Source organism: Anolis carolinensis, chromosome 2 (assembly GCF_035594765.1).
Source record: "Anolis carolinensis isolate JA03-04 chromosome 2, rAnoCar3.1.pri, whole genome shotgun sequence".
NCBI lineage: Eukaryota > Metazoa > Chordata > Lepidosauria > Squamata > Dactyloidae > Anolis > Anolis carolinensis.
The window spans coordinates 299,960,770-299,982,954 of NC_085842.1; the positions used below are offsets into that span (position 1 = coordinate 299,960,770).

Sequence of the window (22,185 nt, forward strand, 5' to 3'; positions counted from 1 at the left end):
CTTAAACTACCATGGAACGATTGCTATGGACTTGTGGGAGAGTTTACCGAGGAATCAGCACTTTTCAGCAGATAAGGCTAAAGACCTTGTGAAACAACAACTCCCATGATTCAGTGGCATTAAGCCATGCTAGTTAAATTGGGATCAGAATGCACTGCTACAGTGTAGATTAGGTCTCCTCAATCCGTGGCCCTCAGGTGTTTGGGACTCTAACTCCCAAACTCCCTTACCTGTCCAATGGTAAGGAATTCTAGGAGCTGAAGTCTAAAACATCTGGAGGGTCCCAGGTTGTATAGGTCTGGCGTAGATGTACCCATGGATAAGGTTCAGTACATTGGATAGTATCTTTAAAGCTGGCTTTACCTACTCCACAGACATGGAAAACAATAGCCGGTGCAGGGAATAGTAATGTGAGCTCCCAAAGCTTGGAAATGTTGCTTTTTGGACCCTATCTCCCATAATTTTTTATTCTTATTTACCACATAAAGTAGCATAATACTACCCTTTCAATGTTCATGCATATGCACACATGCACATGTGCACACATACATACACATAAGTTAGACATTGTTAACTTTTGCATTGTATGGCAACTGAAGGTACAGAGCTATATAACGGAACCTATTTTCTTAAATTGCACCATCAACAATTTCACTTGGTGACAGCAAAATGCAGTTTGTATTGCTTTTCCTGACCTAATTATTAAAGTGATAGAAAAGATAAATGGTTCACAAATACACACCTGACTCTGTGTTAACCTTGAGTACTGTTTTTTTGTTTTTGTTTTTGTTTTTTGCACCTGGACAGAGTAAAATGCTGAATTGTGGAGATTAGACATCTATTAATTCAGGTCAGGGGTTGGCAGAAAGTAAATTAGGATCCACTGGGAGTTTGCTGGCTGATTTGTGGCATATCAACATGTTTTTATTATTCCCAATCTATTAATAAAGGACCAATAGGATTTCCTACAACCTTGTAGTAATATAGATACAGTTTTTAATCGATATATGCAAGTAATAAGTACAGTGTCTTATGGAGTGGCTCATGGAATGCAATAGGTAAGAAATTCTGCACCCAAGGCCACTGTTTTGCATATAGCATTGCTTGCAAACATTATTTTTGTACCTGGCTCCAACTGATGCAATCGGGTGATTACTGTCAAACATAAAGCTAGCCTTATGGTATGCACACCTGGTTTAGTTCTCTTTCCCTGCACTTTAATCCAGTAATATTTCCAAATAAAATTACAGTATATATAAAATTTCAAATGCTAACACAAATACAGTAAAAGCAAAACTTGACATCAGTGGGGTCACTCATTCATGGGCGATCACTCATGGCCAAGCACCCGTGGCCAAGTCTTCCAGACTGTCTTGGTAGTGGATCCATAAATGACTGTGAAAACCTATTCTGGATCTGCATGGTCTTTCACAGTGAAAACACACTTCCAGATGGAAGGTGGTCACAACAAGGGTTTGCTTGATGTGCCTTCCTCTTGGCACATTTCTCTCTTTCATCTTCTATTTGTACCTCTCCAAAACCAATAGCACTGTTGGTAACAGCTGTCCTCCAGTTAGAACACCCGAGGGCCAAGTTTTCCCAGTTCTCTGTGTTGATTCCATATTTGTTTAGGTTAGCTTAACCTTATCTTTAAATTTCTTTTACTGTCTACCAACATTCTGTTTTATGTTCTTAAGTTGAGAATAAAGTAACTGCTTTGGGACATGGTGATCAGACATTTGGACAACGTGGCCAGTCCAGCAAAGCTGATGGCAGAGAATCATCCTTTCAAAGCTGGTGGTCTTTGCTTCTTCCAGAATGCTGTTTGTCCACCTGTCTTCCCAAGAGATTTGCAGGATTTTTTGACTACACTGATGGAATCTTTCCAGAAGTCAAGAGTGATGTATGTCTGTGAAACATGGGCTATTTACAAACATCACTCTTGACTATTGTCCTTCCAACTCTATTGTATGTCTGTGAAACATGGGCTATTTACAAACAATAGAGTTGGAAGGACAATAGTTTTATAAGCAAGCATCTTGGTATCCCTACGAATGTCCTCATCCTCGCAAATGGCACCACCTCTTTAACTGAGATTGAAAAAATCGCTTTCTTTTGCAATTTGGACTTCATCAGTGGCCCTGCATACTGAGGAATGTGGGGATTTGCATTCCCCCAAGAGTAACTTTTTCTAAACTCAGAGCTGGAATTAACTCTTACCTCACTTCTTCCAATGGATCCATTCCTGCTGAAATCAACACTGCATTCAGTTTGCACATGTACTTTTGTAACATGGATAGAAAGTTATAGATACATTAAGGGTACATTTTGACCATAATGCTGACATGGATTTCCTGAAATATGAACTTATAATTTCAATACAAGGATTAAATCACATGCTGCTTCACATACATTGTAATGGATATATGAAATCGAATCTTATTTTTTAATAGGAAGGTCAATTGTCATATTTCGCTACCTTCCACAAAATTGCCTACCTTTTCTGGTATTGCACCTTTTCTGGTTTTACAAACTAAGATTAAAAATCTGGATCTGCCTATTTGTCTTTCTGTTCATCTGTCTCTTCATTTATTGAAAGGAGCAATATCATTATTAAATTTTTATGGATGTATGTTTTGCTTTTTAAAAAAACATTTTAAGGTGGTATATAGCTAAATATGTAAAAATACAGCTTAGGAAGAAACTAAAATCAATGAAGATAAAACTAAAACTTAATATAACAATTATAAAAAATACGAAATGTCCAATATCATAGTGGCAATTGGTATCTTTGATCTCAATGAGGCGGCACATCCACTCTGAACTTTAGGCCAGATAGCCTCCTCCATCGCAATGACCCTGTTTCAAACATTCATAGAAATAGGGCCATTCCACCATCTTTGGAAATCTTGCTCTGCATATTTGGTGCATAAAATGCTCAAGATCCAAAACCCTTAACTAGGAGGAATATGTCTGTGACAGTATGTGCCTTCATGCCTTTGTTGACTCATTGCAACTCCATGATTTTCATAGGATTTTCTTAGTTGAGGCATACTCGGAGGATGTTTTGCCAGTTAATCCTGACTCCTCTCAAAAGTACTCTTCCTGTCCCTTCAAATATCCTCCCTAAAGGCAGAACAAAAGTAGGCATTGTGTAGTTCAAAAGATGTTGTTAGACTGCAGTTATCGTCAAGCCTAATCAGAAAAACTTGTGGGGAGGGATGATAGATGTTACAGTGCATCAACATTTGAAGGTCCACACATTGCTACATTTTGATGTGGTTCTAATAATCGCATCTGCTAGAGAGCCATTTGGGATGAAAGGAACTGGGAACCAAATGCACCATTTCCTGAACAGAATTGGAATCCATTGGTGTTAAATATGGTTGATAGTCCATCTTCATCACAATTTGCAAGAGAGGCCTTCAAACATAAAGCACAAACAGAGAGTGCTGCTTTTATACCCACAGACACTTCCAGTATCAACCGATGCAGCCAAAGGTTAATGTCACTGCTCTGCTGGGTCTTCTGAGTAGGCTAAAAACTATATCTGCAAAGTAAGTCTATACAATAGAAGACCCTAAATTCACCATTCAGTCAGAAATGACAGAGTTTAAACAGCAGCTTGTAACTCACTTTCCACCACTACAAGCCATTTGGGAAGCTGCAACAACAAAAGCCGACAAGAAGAGATAAGTATGTTGTCAAAATAGCAGACAATATGAGCTTTCTTTCTTTTCACATAGTGAGTCAAAATGTTTGCTTTTCAGTGCTGAACCTTTTTTTCCAAATGTACACATTCAGAGGTGGCTCTGCTGGGGTTTAAGGGAAAGAGCTCTTTTATTTTTATTTTGGAAAAAACAAAACAGAAACATTTCTGTCCTTCTGTGGTGCTGTGTGCTTTTGTCCACCTGAAACCACACAGAACAGAAAACCTGGAATATAATCAACAATTAATAACACTCCAGCTCCCAGGTTTTTATTATTCAGTTAAGTGGCCACAGAACAATCTTCTGCAGAAATGGGCAAAGTGAAGCCTTTCAGATGCAATTATACTGCAAAGCCCATCAATTCTAGCCAGCATAGTCAATGTTAGGAGTGTACTTCTTCATAAATATTATTCTCAAAAACCAATTAATTTTACCACCATTCTTCTCACATCAAGAAAGTTTTTGAAGACTCTTTGTAGTTCAGCACTTATCCTATGCAAAAAAAAATGCACATGGGGTTCTTTTGCACAGAAATGTTGTGCATATTTTTTGTTCAAAACCACATATGTTTTGTACAAAAAACAACTTTTCTGCTTTTAAAATAAGATTTCTGTGCAAAAAAAGTTTTTTTTCTGTGCAGAAAATGTGCGCCCCCCCCCCCCCAAAGAAAATAATATTGTTCTCGGACAAGATATCACTAACTCTCATAAATTATAGTGGAATGTAATGATTGCGGGGAAACAAAAAGAGAAAACTAATGAAAAGTCTAGTGGATTCTTGAAGTCACTGCCGCATGCTCGATTTGTTCTTGATATAGAGATGAACAAAGGTTTGATGTGAAAATGTTCAGATAAGATCAGCTGTTCAAGCTAGGCATCAACTGGATTGAAGCCCAGCAAGCAGTCTAAGAGATGAGCCATTCCATCCATCTGCTAAGAATCTGGGTGACACATCACTTAGGTGACCTGCAGTTACAGCTACCTCTGAGGATGCCTGCCATAGATGTGGGCGAAACATCAGGAGAGAATACTTCTGGAACATGGCCACACAGCCCGAAAGACATACAACAACCCAGTGTGATCTAAGCATGGTATGTTGAATGATTTGCAAGAAAATAGGTGGGGAGGGGGGAGAGAGAATTTTAGGATTAAACAATGATGTGTATTGGAAGGGGCCACCTATGTTCATAGAATGACCACATGGGACATCCTGTCCAACTCCCTGCAATGCAGGAAAAGCACGATCAAAGTACCCCTGACAGATGGCCATCCAGCCTCTGTTTAAAAGATACAGAGGGCATATCGACTCCTTTTAGCCCACCAACTTTTAAAATGTTTGAGTCTTCCCCCAATATCTAGCATTTTTTCCCTTTTATAATTAAAATCCCCTTTTCCTCCCAGCTGGCCCGGCCCTCTTAACTTCTGCAGCAAAAATTTTAAAATAAGGCAATCACTGGAGTCAGGCAAAACCCCAAACCACTGTCCCCTTGCCAGCAAGGCAATCAGAGCACTCAAGGGTTGGAGATTACAAAGCCCAAAAGTGTCTTTACTTTCAAAAATATATTAAAAATAATAACACTATCCCTATCATAGCCCAAAGGAAACGGAGGACTAAGGCAGAGGCAGGCAATACAGAAAGAGCCAGTGAAATAAATGGAGAAGGGAAACCCAACAAGGAAAGGAAACCTTTTAAAAATAAAGCAAGCAGCAGCCAGTCAAAATCCCAAACCCAAAACCAAAAATCTCTCAGTACCAGTGCCTTCACTAGAAAGACAAGTCACAAAAGAAAAAAGGCAAGCCAAGCGGAGACACAGCAACAGCAACAACCCAACCAGTCCCAGCGCCCAGCAGCAGCAGCAATGGCTGCTTTAGGGTCAGTCTCCTCCCTGCCCAGCCCACTTCAGTGATTCCTTGGCCTCTGATTGGCCAAGGATCACCTCCTCTCCACCTCCTTCTCTGACATATGAGGAAGTGATTGCAGGCATGAAGGCCATGTCGCCAGAAAATGAAAGCAAGCACAATGGCTGTGCAGCTTTCATTTTCCTGTCGCCTATCATTTCGTATGAAAATGTCATCATTCGTTTCATGTCGATGAATGGTTGACACGGAAACGAATGCACGAAGGAAATGAAGGAAACATATATCGCGCACATTCCTAGTCTTTAGCCTTCACTGCCAGAGTGCTGGTGCCTTACCAAAATAGAAATTTCAAGATTCCATAGAATTGACTGGTATCAAACTGCATTGAGTCAACAGCGTAGACAAGTCTATCTTTAGAAAGATTCTTAACATACCAAGAATGAAATAGAGCTGGCTATCGTTCTGTTTAGTAATACTAAAAACACAAGACTTTTGACACAGATACGTATGAACAGAGCAATGACCAATACAGAGACAAAAAGGCATCTGTGCAGCCTGAGCTTTCAGTACCAATACTGAATATTGTCATTGGTCATGACTTTATGGCATTGAACACTAATGGGTTTTATCAATTTCTATGGATCACAGTGAAGCTTCCATTTATTCACAGAAGGCTGTAGAATTTATTTTGTGAATTTTTCATTTTTAAATTAATTGATTTTTCTTTCTGTAGCCTACAGTATCATTTGCAGACACTAAAAAGCACATTCTCTTGTTTGTGTTACACATGTGTGCATGCACTCCTTCAAACTGACTTATGGCAACTCTACACATTTATTGTCTTCTTAGGCACAGAATACTCATCTGTAGCTTTGATAGTTTTTTTTCTCTAAAATACGGTTTACAAAAATTGGGGTTCACTGGCAATCTTCCATCCATGTACTAACCAGCGCTGATCCTGCTTGGCTTCCAAGATCAGGGGGCATCTGGTACCTTTAGGGTGTTTCTTGAGTAGAGGGATAGAACTATTAGCAAAAGGAAGGGACAAGAGTGAAGAAAAAGAGCATGAGGCTGAAGACTAATAATTGCAACCCTTGCACTAGTTATTAACTACTTGCTTCTACTAGTTATTAATAATATTTCTCCCAGTTATGAAAATTTCATTTGAAGTATTTCTTGGCCTTTTTATGGTTTATAGTAAAGCTTTATCACCAATCCTTGTTTCCACAAGAACCCAACTTTTTCAAAATCCAATTGTCATAGGGACAGAAAATGAGGTGAAATCTTCTGAACAGGAGCAGAGACAGCAAAACAAACATTATAGGGATGTTAACCCTTCCCTATGCTATCCAAAACTTGGGTTGGAGTTACACTTCAAAAACGTACCTGCTCCAACTTAAGTTTAACTTAAGAACAAACCTAAATAACCTATCTTGTTAGTAACCCGGGTACTGTCTGTACACCAAAAATTACCAAGATATGCAAGTTACATTAAAATAATTTATAAAAAACAAATAAAGTTTTAAAAATAGGGTATGAAACATAATGTAAAATATAAATGGGTGCATTTTTTAAAAGAATGGGAATTTCAGGAAGTGGGAAAATAAGAAATATGGCCTGGTTGATTGGGGAAGTTTTATGAGTGTGTTGTGGTAAGATGCATCTCCTATGCCCTTCTCAAGCTCAGAGATAAAGGAAGGGTAAGATGGAGAAGCTTGTGAGAGTGACCAAGAAGCAGAGTGAGATTGGAGAAATAACAAAGCTTGAAATGTTGTTCAGTTTCCTTCTTTGCAGCCATGTTGTACCCAGATCGCAACAGAGGAAGCAGATTTCTTTTTTCTGATTTAAATCCAGCTTCTTTGGGCAAAGTTAAGCCAAGTAGATATGGACGGAGAACCTTTGGCCTCCCAGATATTTTAGACTATAACTTGCAAAGAACTGAAGACAAAGATACACGTGGGGGAAAACTTCTGTCACTATTGCATTAGAAAGAGTAAAAATGGAATGAAAGCTACAAAGGAGCTGAGAAATAAATGCCAGTATTTTCAGGAACATGTTGCTTCTCTCAGTAGTACATATCAATGCTAAACTGAGATTTTTACATGAATATACTTGAACAATGCTAATGAGTTTTCAATTAAAAACCCAATACAAAAAAAGGTTGCTTAGTCAAGCAAGCTTTGGGAAAAGAGACCACCACGCACAGCACATTCTGTTTATTATAACTGTCTGATATATGAGAGTCATGCAGGTGCATTCCTGCTGTGCAAGTATTTTCCACTTCCATGTCAGGTGGGCAGGAAAGCAGCAGGGGCGGCTTCATTGTGCAAGAGCTGGAATGAAGCATAAGCAGGAAATTACTGTGCTCTATATGTTTCAATTTAAAGTTTTTAAATAACATTCTGCGTCACAGTTTCCAAAGCATGAGTTTCAAATACTTGAGCATTTAGCAGGATATTGTGGGATTTTTTTTTAAAAAAAATCAAGAGTATATATTATTTATGATAAACCAGCTATAAAATCCAGATTGACTTTTGGTACCAGTCAAGAGAACTTGTTACTAAAGCTATATATACATCTCAAATACATATACTCATGGGGAATGGCAAGCAAAAAATACAAAAAAATACCTTGCATGTTATTTTGTGTTCATTCTGACATAGCTGCACTTTCAGATATGCCCCCAAAGTAATGGGAATGATTATTTTGCACAGTCCAGAAGGGCCAGGAAAGGAAAGTGAGATGGAGGGGAACCCAGACATCATTTGACCCTCCCAGTTGAATCTGCATCTTTGTACATTTGTCTTTGTTGCAGCTGGTATAGTAGAAAAGTGTGTAGTAGTTTTCATGTCTTCATAGGCAAAAATGCAGAGGAGTCTGATGCAGCATCATTCAACTTCAAGAACTGAGAAAAATGTGGCTCGTGTAAAGGCTGTTTAGAAAGGTTTCCCACCCATCGTACAATCCTTGACTTGGCTCTGTGTGGTTTCTGTCCCCAAGCTCAAAACCCACCTCACAGGACATCATTTTGGGACAGTTGAAATTGTTCAGGCAGCTGCAACAAGGACTTTGAACAATATCTCAACCTCTGAGGATGCCTGCCATAGATGTGGGCGAAACGTCAGGAGAGAATTCTTCTGGAACATGGCCACACAGCCTGAAAGACATACAACAACCCTGTGATCCCGGCCATGAAAGCCTTCGACAACACAATATCTCAATTGAAGACTTCCTTTACTGCTATGAAGAGTGGTGGCAGCAATGCTGGAATTGCTGTATTCAATTACAAGGATCCTATTTTGAAGGGGATAAACAAATTGCACGCATGCTCAATAAAAAAAAATTAGATCACATAGTCAATGCATGGCGCTAGTAAAACAGATGCTAACTGAAATGAATCTACAACCAGAGGCGGTCCAACCATAAGGCAAAATAGGCATTTGCCTGTGGCGCCATCGTCCCGGGGGCACCATCGTCCTGGGAGGAGGGCACCACTCTCCACCTCCTTCTCTTTCGGGCCTTCCAGTGGCCGCACTGGGCCTTCCGGCCAGCGCAGACCCACCTTCGCACCACGCAAGCCCACCTTTGGGGCCTTCAGAGATTGTGAGGTCTGTAGGAACTTGGAAGCTAGGTATGTGGGGTTTATATATCTGTAGAAGGTCCAGGGTGGGAGAAAGAACTTTTCTTTGAAGCAGGTGTGAATGTTGTAATTAATCACCTTGATTAGCATTTAATGGCCCTGTGGCTTCAAGGCCTGGCTTCTTCTTGCCTGGGAGAATCTTTTTTTGGGAGGAGTTAGCTGTCCCTGATTGTTTACTGTCTGGATTTCTTCTGTTTTCAGAGTGTTGTTCTTTATTTATTGTCCTGATTTTAGAGGGTTTTTTTTAATACTGAGGGCTATCTGGGTTATCTAAGTCCACACTGCCCTATATCCCTGTTCAATGTTTAGTGCTAAGTTTGCAAATATAGTAATTCCTACATAACATTACCATGTATTGAACTGCTTTTTCTATTAATTTGTTGTAAAACATGATGTTTTGGTGCTTAATTTTTAAAATAATAATGTAATTTGATGTTTTATAGGCTTTTCCTTTATACTTCCTTATTATCCAACATTTTCGCTTATCCAACACTTTTATTTTTCAGTGATTGGTTTGGGGGGGCGCCAAAATTCTGTTCGCCTACACTTGAAAAATACCTAGGGCCGGCTCTGTCTACAACAGAGCTGCTCTAACCTGGCACTTATTCATATAAGGTGATTGCCATAGGAAAAAGGCTGGTATGGCTTATGCAACTACAAACAGCTATTTCTCAGAAATAGATTGCCTTAGGTCACAGCAGACTCAAATGTAAATAAATTAGTGCATACTCTGTATGAGAGAGTCTCTAAGTTCATGCATGATCAGATCACAAATTATAAATCCAATAAAAGAGCTGACAAAAATACTCTCCCTGTGTTCTCCTTGCAAAGAAAAGCAAAGCAGTGTAGTGCATCTACTAAACTACAATTCTGACAAAGTTTACAGAAGACACAAAGGAGGCAGGGAACAAGAGTTCAAAACATCAGGGTAGCAAATCTAAAGTGTATATAAACTGAAGTTAAATTTAATGGAAACCTGGAGTAAGCTGGAGAATTTTAATACAGCTAGCTACCTTATCTGAAATGCTTGGAACCAGAAGTGTTTAGCATTTTAGGGTTTTTCTGGTTTTTGGAATATTTGCATATACATAATGAGATATCTTGGGGATGGAGCCCAAATCTAAACACTATTTTTTTTAGTTTCATATATTCCTTATACACACATTGTGAAAGAAATTTTATAACTATTTTTAATAATGTGTATAAAACAAAGTTTGTGTACTTTGAACTATCAGAAAGCAAAGGTGTCACTATCTCATAAATCTAATGGTAAATAGTGCCATCTGGTGTTCGGCCTTTCCATATTATGTGTAGAAAGTTTTGATATTTAAGATTCAAATGTAAAGAGTTCAACCCAATGAAAGCAAATTGCTTCTCTAACTACAAGAATGGAGAGATAACCATCCTATCAGTCCACATTTGAGGGGAGGTTTCAGACTCTCCTGCCAATTTTGCTCTACTTGAAGCCACAATAAGAACTCAGTTTCTATCATGATCTTGTCTTCAAACCACTGAAGTTTTGTTAAATCCAGTGTGATTGTATGCAGGCAAAACCAGCACAACCAAGCAATGCCAAGATGCATTTGAACTTTGTGGTGTGGAAACTGGTCCCTACCTGCATGAATTGAACACCCAGTTTCACATTTACTTAACTGGGTTTCGGGGGGGGGGGGGGGAGTCAATTTGTTGTACATAAACCTGGAAGATTTATACATGCTAGAAAAAACCAATTAAAGTTTACCTCTTCAACCAGGCAGGCAGCAGCATGAGTCATTAGATTCTTTATCACGGGATGGGGCGATAGGTTTTTTGTTGTTTTTTTTATCCAGCAGACTCCTCAGAAAAATAGGGAGGCAACTTTGGCAATTTCTTCATGCTGTAGTCCTCATTTCTTAAAAATGGCTAGGGGCTGCTTTGGAACATTATGAAAGGGGGTACAAAGGAATAGAGGGGGAATTTGTCAAATATTGTCTCCTTCCTTATTTCACTGGCAGAAGCTTCTCATTTATAGCTCAACTGCATAAACCATCCAAGTTTTTTTGTATATTTGTAATTAAGTTGAGGATTCTGTTGCCCTTCAGATAAGTTCCAGTAAACCTACACTGCATAGTAATGGCTAAGAATGTTGGGAGTTGTAGTTCAAGCACTCTTTTCAAAAGGGTCAATTTTATAGATGTCTATTGATTTTATATAAGTGCATGTGGCTACTGGTAATGATCAAGAGTTTGGGAACCAAGCCCTCTGAGAAATGCCTTAGGGAGCTGGGTATGCTTAGCTTGGAGAAAAGAAGGCTGAGAGCGGACATGATAGCCATGCTTAAATATCTGAAAAGTCACAAGGAGGGAGAAGGCTTGTTTTCTGCTGCTCTTGAGACTAGGACACAGAACAATGGAATCCAATTTGAAGGAAAAAATATTCCACTTAAGCATTAAGAACTTTTTGATGGCAAGAGCTGTTCGACAGTGCAATATGCTGCCTTAGAGTGTGGTGGAGCCTCCTTTCCTGGAGGTTTTTAAGCAGAGACTGGGTGGTCATCAATTGTGTGGCGTTATGATGTACATTTAATGTCCAAGTAGCACCCTCAGCTACTTTCAAGAAAATCACAAAACCTTGTTGACTGAAAGAATGAGACTTGCCCTGAAAGGTGGAGCAATGGGTTAAAATCCTTGTGCTGCTGAACTGCTGACCTGAAGGTTAGCAGTTTGAATCCGTGAGATGGGGTGAGCTCCCATCTGTCAGGCCCTAGCTCCTATCAATGTAGCAGTTCGAAAACATGCAAATGTGAGTAGATAAATAGGTACCGATTCTACAGAAAAAGGCAAAAAGTCGCTCCAAGCAATCTTGCCGGCCACATCTTGGGTTAAAAATGGAAAAAAGCACATCCCCGGAGTCAGAGATGAGCACTGCCTCCAGAAAGCCAGAAATGAAAGAGGCTTGCCCTTGTTTGTATCTCATTGCATTTGATTGTAAAGGCATTGAATGTTTGCCTATGTAAAATGTTGTAATCTGCTCAGAGTCCCCTAGAAGAGAAGGACGGAATTTAAAACAAGATGATGATGATCATGATAAACTTTTTTACAACTGTTTTGCCACCATCTTGATCCCTGGCAATTATAGAAGAGGAAGGGAAGAGAATATATTGCAGTGCACAGCTGAAAGGAGGTCTACCTAATACTATGCTTTACTATGTTTGCAACAGTTGTGAATGATTTTAGAACAAGTTTTAAAGATAATACACCACACAGTTCTCAGGCCTGAAAATTCATTTGAATGGCAATAAAGCTTTATTTAAATACATAAGAAGTTCATGATTGAAAGCAATGAACAGCACTATTAGTGCTGCTATGCCATTCCCAGTCTTTCCAAATAGACTTGTACCCAAACAGTGCTCAAAAATTGTTGCATTTTCAACAGTCCAGGAAATTTTTACTTCAAACATTAGATCTTGTTCAGCATCTTTGGATGATTTAGATTATATGAATGTTAAGTTATGCTTCCTTTGGTCTTTTTAAGAGAAATTTAACCAACTGAAGCAGAATTTCATCATTAAAACCTTTCACGTTGTTATCTTCTATTGCTTCATACAGGGGTTTACTCTCTGTTCCCCAGCAGATATTCTTTCTTGGGTTATTTTTATCAGCATCAACAGTTAAAGCCAAGGTATTCAGTTGGTAACAAAAGAAGGCAAAGTATCTTCCATCAGTAATCACAGCCTGTGATACAAAGGGCCGGGTCACATCGGCCTCACTCCAGAATCCTGAAGGAAATAGGAAGGAAAAAGAGATGCAACTGAACAAAACCACCTTCCCAGCAAAAGACGAGCAACCCAGAAGGAAAAGGCTTGGGGATGCACACTATAATAATTCAGATGAACAATTCACCCCCTGTAAAGGGATGAATATTTGTCCTAACAGCCCAACTTTTAAGATAGTCACATTACTTTCAATGTAATTGAACCAGGTAGCTCAAATACACAACTTTGGCTAAATCAAATGGCATGCTACCAGAAGCATGGGGACTTTATCCTGCTTCCCTTCTACCTGAAAAGTTTTCCAGCCTGGATTTTAGGCATAACAGTATAGGAAAGTACGCCACCTCCACAAGGTGGGCCGAGGATCTGAATGTTCAATTCAGCATTTTATATTTATGGGTTGGACAATGACCACTAACTACTCTTACCTCTGTAAATTCTCCCCACCATCTTCTCATATCTTCACATTATCCAAGTGAGCCATTTTGCCTTTTTAATGCTGGGACTTGCAAAACAAATTCTTGTTTCTCCCGCATGATTCTATGGTATTCATTTCAATAGGGTTCACTATTATCTGCTATTATTTCAGGTTTTAATGGTAAATCCAGGAGTACATCTCCCGCAGATATGGGTGTTGTACTGAATAGTACATCTTTAACTTAGTTTCCAAATATGCAAAAGTTCTAATATTCATACAGAAAGTTTCTGATTAGCATCACCTATGAAAATTAATTTCACAACAGAAAGCACTACCTACAGCCCAGGAAACTATGCTCCCAACACTTCAATAATGTTAATTTAATATTTTTTAACCACATGACTTACTTGCTACTATTTAAACTTATAAATTCAAAATTTCTATTACTAATATGGATGGTTTATTGAATTATTTTCAGTAAGATGTGCAAGTCAAGAAGATAACTTTTAATTACTGACTTACCTTGGTACATAGCTTGTGCTCCAGTCCAAGCAAAAAGACTTGTAATTGCATTAGCACGGAAGGGAGTCTCAATTTGATCAGCACGATTCTGTGCAATAAGTCTCTCCCTTTTTAGTCTGTCAGGAAGTAAATGAAATTGTGTATGTCCATAGGTGCATGGATCTGCTATCTGCGATCCTAAATCCAGTAAGAGAAAAGTTGTTTCAGCTCACATATAACACAGTATTTAACAGGCCTAAGAAGAGTATCAGTGCACAGACTTCTTAACTGTTTCAATCAAAATTCTATGCAGTACCAACAGATAACAAAAATCTGTTTAACATAACTATCTTAGACATAGAAGCACTGGTATATAAAGCACATTGCTACAAATATTTCATAACTACACCTAAGATATTTTTCTAAATGCAAACATGTATAGTGTGTGCTATGTTAATGTGAAATTACTGTAACAAGGTAACAGTTAAACTAGAAAATAACATACAAACCACTGGCAAAGACTTGAACAGAAAATTTATGTGTTATTATTTTTACATATTAATCTTACCTATAAATATTTTGTTGTAATACTGTCTTTTGAACAATGGAAGTTTATCAGGTAAAACTTTAATAATCGGAATATCCTCAGGGGCCACATAAGTCAGAGGCACAAACTTGAAAGGGAAAAAATAAAATCAGCAGACAATTAAAATATTAACAAAACAAATGGACTTCACTTAGTATTTTATCTGAATTACTCTAAATTTCATGATTTCCCATTAGGATTAAGAGAAAACCTCCCTTGAGTGATTGCATATTTCCCAAATTGTTCATGCTGAAATGTAGCCTCCAAGAATTAAAGAAAAATGTAAAAAAAATGATTCACATGGAGCGTTTACATAACACTTTATTTAAATATGTTACAATTTCTCATTTCCTGTCATATTCATGCTATACTATTATGCTACTACAATTATTTTTTCCTTGTTGTTTAATTCAGATATCCCAAAAAGAAAGAATACTGTGCCAGACCTATTGGAAGTTGGAATCATAAAATAAGAGAGTTGATGGAAACTCCATTATATTCTAATCACCCAACTTTTTCATTTTGTTCCAGTCATATTTATAACCTAATTCAGTTAATCTTTAAACTTCAACAGGGCTGAGATACCAGAAAATCTATTGCTTTAAGATTCAATTCACATCTCCTGAAAGCAATAACAATGATAACTCTTGATATCCATTAATTTGGATATCACTTGTCCAGGATGTTAATATTAAACCCTCATAATCTCAATCCAGCCCATCAACTCAATTGAAAGGCTATATAAAGATTCATAGGGAATATTTCTTCAATACCAGACTACAAACATTGGGAAGTCCCAAAATCTTATGGGCAAACAAGGCTGTATATCCATAGGAGATAACACAATATAATTTAACTCCCACTGTCATCAATGTGAAGGAAAACAATTGGGGGTGGGGGACAAAGACTACCAGCAACATTATTAAGCTCTGGATAAAGCTGCTCTTCTTCCTTCAATCCACCCCATCTTGCCTCCAGACTATTCAATGGATTGCTCTGCCCACATTCATACCTCTGGAAGCTGTTTCATTATACGAATCTGACAGTGGGGTTTATCGTCAATCTGAAATCTCATTGGGTCTATTCTGCCCTTCCGATGTCCACGTGGAACCACTATCTCACCACGCATCCAATAGAAATTTACATCTGGCTGGTAATCTGAAACAAGAGTACTTTTAATATTTTTGGAAGTTAGAACCATTTGTATGTGATTTGCACTATTCGTATCTGTAGTTGAGTACGCACTGTTGAATACTGTATAGAACTCTGAACATGGGAATGTGGAACATCATAATAATTAACACATTGTGACAAAAGTCTGGCCATATAGGTAACGCTTTGAAATTAATTTATTTCAGATAGTTAAACTGGCCTATAAACTAGTTATAAATTAGCCTGTCACTATGCATTTTTGCTTTAGCTTGGTTTTTATGTTTCACTTGCTATATAACAATGTAGCTGTGAACTTGAACACATGTTTAGTTTTAAATGTACACTGCCTAGCAATATGCATGTAAATAAGTAAACTATACAATGGGAATGCCACAAAATTTCATTGTTCTGATATATAATCTATTACTCACTGTTCACTGTCAGGATGGAATAAAATCACCCTGCTTAACTGATATGCAGTATAGACCAGATAGAAAGAAGGAATAGACTTGGAGACAGAAAAGCCGCCCTGAGTCCCCTCGAGGAGAAGAGCGGGTAGAAATATTGGAAATAAATAAATAAAAGGTGAAAACTGTAGGGAGAAATAGCAATCATTTAAGATACATGGAAGATATCACACTCCCAGCAAAAGTCACTTAAACAACTGAGGAACGCTGACCTAACCAAATCATCCACAATATTAGGAATAGTGCCACTTGCTCATCGTCTGACATATGCCACCCTCTATCAACAATGCCCTTTAGGAAAACAGGCCAATTTCTGTGCCAGAGTGTAAATTGACAGTACGAATGGAAATATGTGAACACTAGCTGCAGGATGATTCTCAAAGGTTCCTTTATAGACTGTTATAGTGCTATTATTCCACTTTAACTGCAATGGCAAGATCTTGTGGAGTGCTGGGATTTATAGTTTTGTGAGGCCCAAGAGCTTTCTAATTCCAAGCACCCTTCCTGAAATAAGCACATCCCAGGCTCTATGACAGTGGAAAACAAATCTCGGAACAACAGATTCAAACTGCAGTAAAAAAGATTCTACCTAAACAGCTGTTCATGCAGCAGCGGAGTATGACTGAGACTTCCTCTCTGGAGGTTTTTAAGCAGACATTGGTGGCCATCTGTTGGGAGGGATTTGATTGTATGTTCCTGCATAGCAGAGGGTTGGACTGGATAGCCCTTAGGGTATCTTCCAACTCAATGATTCCAATTCTACAGGCCGAATAAACCTTAGGCAAAATGCTTGGGGCTAGAAAGGTTTTGGATGGGGGATTCTTTTTGGATTACAGAATACCCATATCTGCATAAAACATATTCCCGGATACCAATTAGTAATCTATATGTATTTTCTTAAGCTTTTATCTTTGGATTGGTTCTGGACACCAAAACTCAGAAAGAATGGAATATTTCCAGAGAAGAGCAATCAAAATGGTCAACAGTTTGGGAGCTGGGTATGTTTAGCTTGAAAAAGAGAAAGCTGTTAGACATGTCTGAAAGAATGTCACATTGAGGAAGCTTGTTTTCTGCTGTTCTGGAGACTATTACATGGAGTAATGGATTCAAATTGCAAGATGACAGACTCTGGGCCCTGCCACACAGCCCTATATCCCAGAATATCAAGGCAGAAAATCCCACATTATCTGAGTGTGGACTCAGATAACCCAGTTCAAAGCAGATATTGTGGGGGTTTCTGCCTTGAAATTCTGGGATATAGGGTTTTGTGGAAGGCTCCTCAACCTAAATGGTAAGAACTATTCAGCAGTGACATACACTGCCTCAAAGGGTCCTTCCACACAGCCATATAACCCAGAATATCAAGGCAAAAAATCCACAATATCTGTTTTGAACTGGGTTATCTGAGTCCACACTGCCATATATTCCAGTTCAAAGCAAATAATGTGGGATTTTATCAGTTATTTCTCTGGAGGCTTTTAAGCAAAGGCTAGATGTTTAACAGTGAATAAGCTGCTTTTAAGCGTGGGGTGTGGGGACATCTGCTACTCTAGAGGCTTTCAAGCGAAGGATGGATGGCCATCTATTGGGAGTGCTTTGATTTTTAAGCAGTGATTACCTCTTCTCAAAAACTAGATGGCCTTTGTGGGCTTTCCCAACTTTATGAATCTTTAGTGAACAAGATAGGTTCTGTAGATGTGTTATGTCTCATATTTATAAATGGCCATCATGTCTCCTCTCAACCTTCTCTTCTCCAGGCTAAACATGTCCAGCTCTTTTAAGACACTCCTCATAGGGCTTGTTCTCCAGACCCTTGGTTATTTTAGTTGCCCTCTTCTGGACACATTCCAGTTGTCAACATCTCCCTTAAATTGTGGGACCCAGAATTGGACACAGTAATCCAGGTGTAGTCTGACCAAGGCAGAACAGAGGAGTAGCATGACTTCCTTAGATCTAGACAATAGACTCTTTTTTTAATGCAGGCCAAAATCCCATTGGCTTTTTTTTTTGCCACCACATCACATTGTTGGCTCATATTTAACTTGTTGTCCACGAGGACTCCAAGATCTTTTTCACATGTACTGCTGCCAATTTGATGTTGCTTGCAAACTTGATGATCATGCCTTCTAGCCCTTTATCTAAGTCATTAATAAAGATGTTGAAAGAATCGGGACGCAACCCTGCTTGTGGCACTCGTCACTTCTTTCCAGGATGAAGAGGAATCACTGGTGAGCATCTGTTGGGTTTGTTCATTTAGCTCAGTGGTTCTCACCTTGGGGTCCCCAGATGTTTTTGGCCTTCAACTCACAGAAATCCTAACAGCTGGTAAACTGGCCGGGTTAGGTTTTAGGTTTTCCCCTGATGATAAGTCCAGTCATGACCGACTCTGGGGGTTGGTGCTCATCTCCATTTCTAAGCCGAAGAGCCGGCGTTGTCCGTAGACACCTCCAAGGTCATGTGGCTGGCATGACTGCATGGAGCGCTGTTACCTTCCCGCCAGAGCAGTACCTATTGATCTACTCACATTTGCATGTTTTCGAACTGATAGGTTGGCAGGAGCTAGGGCTAACAGCAGGCGCTCATTCCGCTCCCGGGATTTCAATCTGGCACCTTTTGGTCCGCAAGTTCAGCAGCTTAGCGCTTTAACGCACTGTGCCACCAGGAGTCGGGAACCCAGACTGCGAACCATTGAAAGTCTTATCTAATTACAGATCTACCTAACTATAGTTTTGCCTAGCCCACATTTGACTAGTTTGCTTGCCAGGTCATAGAGGACCTTGTCAAAGGCCTTACTGAAATCCAGATACACTACATCCATGGCATTCCTTGAATCGACCCAGCTTTTAACTTTATCGAAAAAGAGATCCGATTAGTCTGGCATGACTTGTTTTCCCCTTTGCTTTCCCTTTTCTTTTTCCCTTTCCCTTTCCAGATTCCCATTTCCTTTCCCTCTCTCCCCCCAGTTGAGGGCTTGGAGAGCCTCCTGCCTGTCTCCCACCCTCCTCGGAGGCGCCGCTGCCTGCCCAATCCACACAGAGGATGGCAAGGCCTCGGAGACGCACCGATGGCGGAGCCGGTCTCCAGGACGGGGTTGCGGGCAGCGAGGTGGGCGACGAGGGCGGGCACCAGGTGGCTGAGGAAGGGCGCCGGGCCGCGCTCGTTCTGGCGGAAGGGCAGGGGCCTCAGCTTCCGCTGGTAGAAATACTCCTGGAGCAGGACATCGCAGGCGATGGAGCGCAGTTGGGCTAGGTCCAGGTCTCCGTCGGGGAGGCCCTCCTGCCCCGCCTCGGGCAGCCCCGGCACGAAGGCGGTCTTGGTGAAGCTCTGGTACCAGCGGTCGGCGTGGAGGGCCCAGGTCTGCGGGTAGACCACATACTTCATCCGCTGCCGCTTCCCGTAGAGGCGCAGCTTCTCCTGGGCCGAGGGCGCGTCGTGGATCTCCTGGTGGTAGCGCTGGCGGCGCCGCAGCTTGGCCGCCTGACTCTTCGCCGTCAGGGAAGCCACCACCGGCGGGTACAAGGAGGAGACGGAAGGAGGCGCCGCCAAGGCCTCGCTGTGAAGCGCCCGCCGGAGCCCGGCGTCGCCAAGCAACCGCCAGCCCCTGCACGCCGCCATCTTGCCTGCTCTGAGCGGAAAAGGAAACGGGTCGGATGCGGCGGGGCTTTCCATTGGCCGGTGGCTCTCACGTGACTCGACGGGACCGCCCCTTCCTGCCCGAAATGTCAAGCCGGGAAGGACAGACCACGGTGGCAGGTTCTGCGCATGCTCCTTAAGCTCTGTCGCTTGCACGTGTTTTTAAGCCAGGCATGGGCAAAGTTGAGACCTCCAGGTGTTTTGGACTTCAACTCCCACAATTCCTAACAGCTTCAGGCCCCTTCCTTTTCCCCCTCAGCCGCTTAAGCGGCTGAGGGGGAAAAGGAAAGGGCCTGAAGCGGTTAGGAATTGTGGGAGTTGGAGTCCAAAACACCTGGAGGTCTCAACTTTGCCCATGCCTTGCTTAAGCCATCAGAGGGCCCTTTCACACAACCATCTAACCCAGAATATCAAGGCACATAATCTACAATATCTGCTTTGAACTGTATTATCTGTATCCACACTGCCATATAATCCAGTTCAATGTTGGTTTTATTCAGCTGTGTTGAAGGGGCCATAGAGAGAAGCCCAACGAAATATCTCACTGGTAAGTGAAAGCATTGATTACTACCAAAGATTATGCATTCATTTTTTTACTTCCTCTCCCAGAATTCCTGACCCCTGGGCCAATGTTATAGTCGAGGCTTCTGGGAATTGACACCCCAGACCACTAAAAACTTTAGATCCCGCCTGATGTTGAAAACTAAGCAGAGTCAGACTTGGTTAGGACTTGGACAGGAGGCCATCAAAGAATTCCATATTCTGTAGTCTACTGCCCCTTCCACACAGCTGAATAAAATCCCACATTATCTGCTTTGAACTTGGTTATATGGCAGTGTGGTCTCAGATAACCCAGTTCAAAGCAGATATTGTGCTGTTTTCTGTCTTGATATTCTGAGTTATATGGCTGTGTGGAAGGGTCCTACATTTTAGAGAAAGGAATCAGCAAAGCCAGGGCCAGGTATTCCTTGCCTAAGAAATCCCAATGGACTTCACGGGGTCTCCAGGAATTGACAAGTGACTTGAAGGCACATTACAAATACACTGAAAGTACAATGGATATTAGTTATAACTGCACTGTTCCCACAACACATACAGCAGTACGTACTATAGGGGAGCTAGAGTCAAAACCTGAGAGAGCTCCTTTTTCCTGATTGTATGCAACAGGGAATTTCAAATTTTGAATTACCCTCTCCTGCACAACCATCTAGCAGTTCAACAAAGCAGTGACTTAACTCCTAGGGCCCTTCCACACAGCTCTATATCCCAGAATATCAAGGCAGGAAATCTTACATCTGCTTTGAACTGGGTTATCTGAGTCCACACTCAGATAATGTATGATTTTCTGCCTTTATATTATGGGATATAGGGCTGTGTGGAAGGACCCTGAGTCATTCTAGGAAAGAAACTCACTCTAGAAGAAAGTAATAGAATTGTAGCATTTTTGAATTATTTCTTTGCTTTATTTACACCCCGCTTTCTTCCCTGACCATACATTTTGATCAATTTAAAACAAAGCGAATACTAAAATTTAAAAAACCCAGTTAAATAGTACTGTGTCTGTTAAAATATAGTTGAAATATAATAAATACAATTACAAATGTATTTTAACACACACAATCCCCCCCCCAATCCCACCCACAACCTTCCCAGCAGCATGCCCCCAATCCTTCCCCAAATGCCTGCTGTCAGATGAGGGTCTTGGTTTGCCTGCGGAAATCCAGCAGGAACAGGGCCTCCTGGTCTCTTTTGGGACGGAGTTCCACAGTCAGAGGCTTATACTCTAGCGCTAGTGCTCCCTGTGGCACTAGCTCTAAACTCATATGCTGTTTTTATGTCAAACTGAAATCTGGGCTGAGCAACAGCTCTTAACTCAAAATGCTCTTCAGTTGGAACACTTACATTGAGGTTCCACTATATTATCAGTTTACATTCCTGTCTTGAAGCCATTCCTCCTCTCCATACATAGGAAAAATTAACAAGCTGAGATATATACACACACATATACATATATCAGTTTGGCTGGAACCCAAAGCAGGGGAGAAGCAGAATGCAACATAACATGGGGGCTTCCTGTATTAAATATTTTATACTTTGAGATTTAAAATACATAGAAAAAGCTACAATTTCTCATCTTCCGTATGTAAGACAACTTTTGGGACACCTAGTATTATCAAGCCCCACTGAATCCAATTGAAGTCACTGGGAAATGAATGTACAGGACAGTAGTCTATTTTATTGGTCTGCAATCACTGAGATTTTGTTACCCTATGGCTCTATTTTGTTGCTTTATGGTTCTCCAGGCTCTCACTTCCACCACTAACTTCTTGTATGAAATAAGACCCTCATCAGGATCAACAGCAACAACCACCATCTCCATCTCGTTGACAAACTGCACTGCCCTAGTTTGCTAATAACAGCCTCAGCGATTGAGAAGGAAGCAACAATATTGGGGAGCCTGCTGTCAG

The 22,185-nt window shown here is 40.4% G+C and overlaps 1 protein-coding gene across 1 annotated transcript; it reads right to left on the minus strand.

Moving 5' to 3' along the window:
• Positions 1 to 12,470: 12,470 nt before the first annotated feature.
• Positions 12,471 to 19,731, minus strand: mrps30 (mitochondrial ribosomal protein S30). The gene is made up of 5 exons (XM_003216222.4): positions 19,147 to 19,731; positions 15,478 to 15,623; positions 14,448 to 14,553; positions 13,901 to 14,077; positions 12,471 to 12,966 (listed from the first exon to the last, which is right to left on the minus strand). Exons 1-5 carry the CDS (start codon positions 19,697 to 19,699, stop codon positions 12,698 to 12,700), a joined length of 1,251 nt encoding a protein of 416 aa, XP_003216270.3. The 5' UTR covers positions 19,700 to 19,731; the 3' UTR covers positions 12,471 to 12,697.
• Positions 19,732 to 22,185: the final 2,454 nt, after the last annotated feature.

Coding starts and splice junctions, on each gene's coding strand:
- mrps30 (XM_003216222.4), bottom strand. CDS start 19,699: ATGGCGGCGTGCAGGGGCTGGCGGTTGCTTGGCGACGCCGGGCTCCGG. Junction 14,554..15,477: donor TAATGAAACAGCTTCCAGAG/GTATGAATGTGG, acceptor TTCCCTTTCAAG/TTTGTGCCTCTGACTTATGT. Junction 12,967..13,900: donor AGCACAAGCTATGTACCAAG/GTAAGTCAGTAA, acceptor TATTTCCTTCAG/GATTCTGGAGTGAGGCCGAT.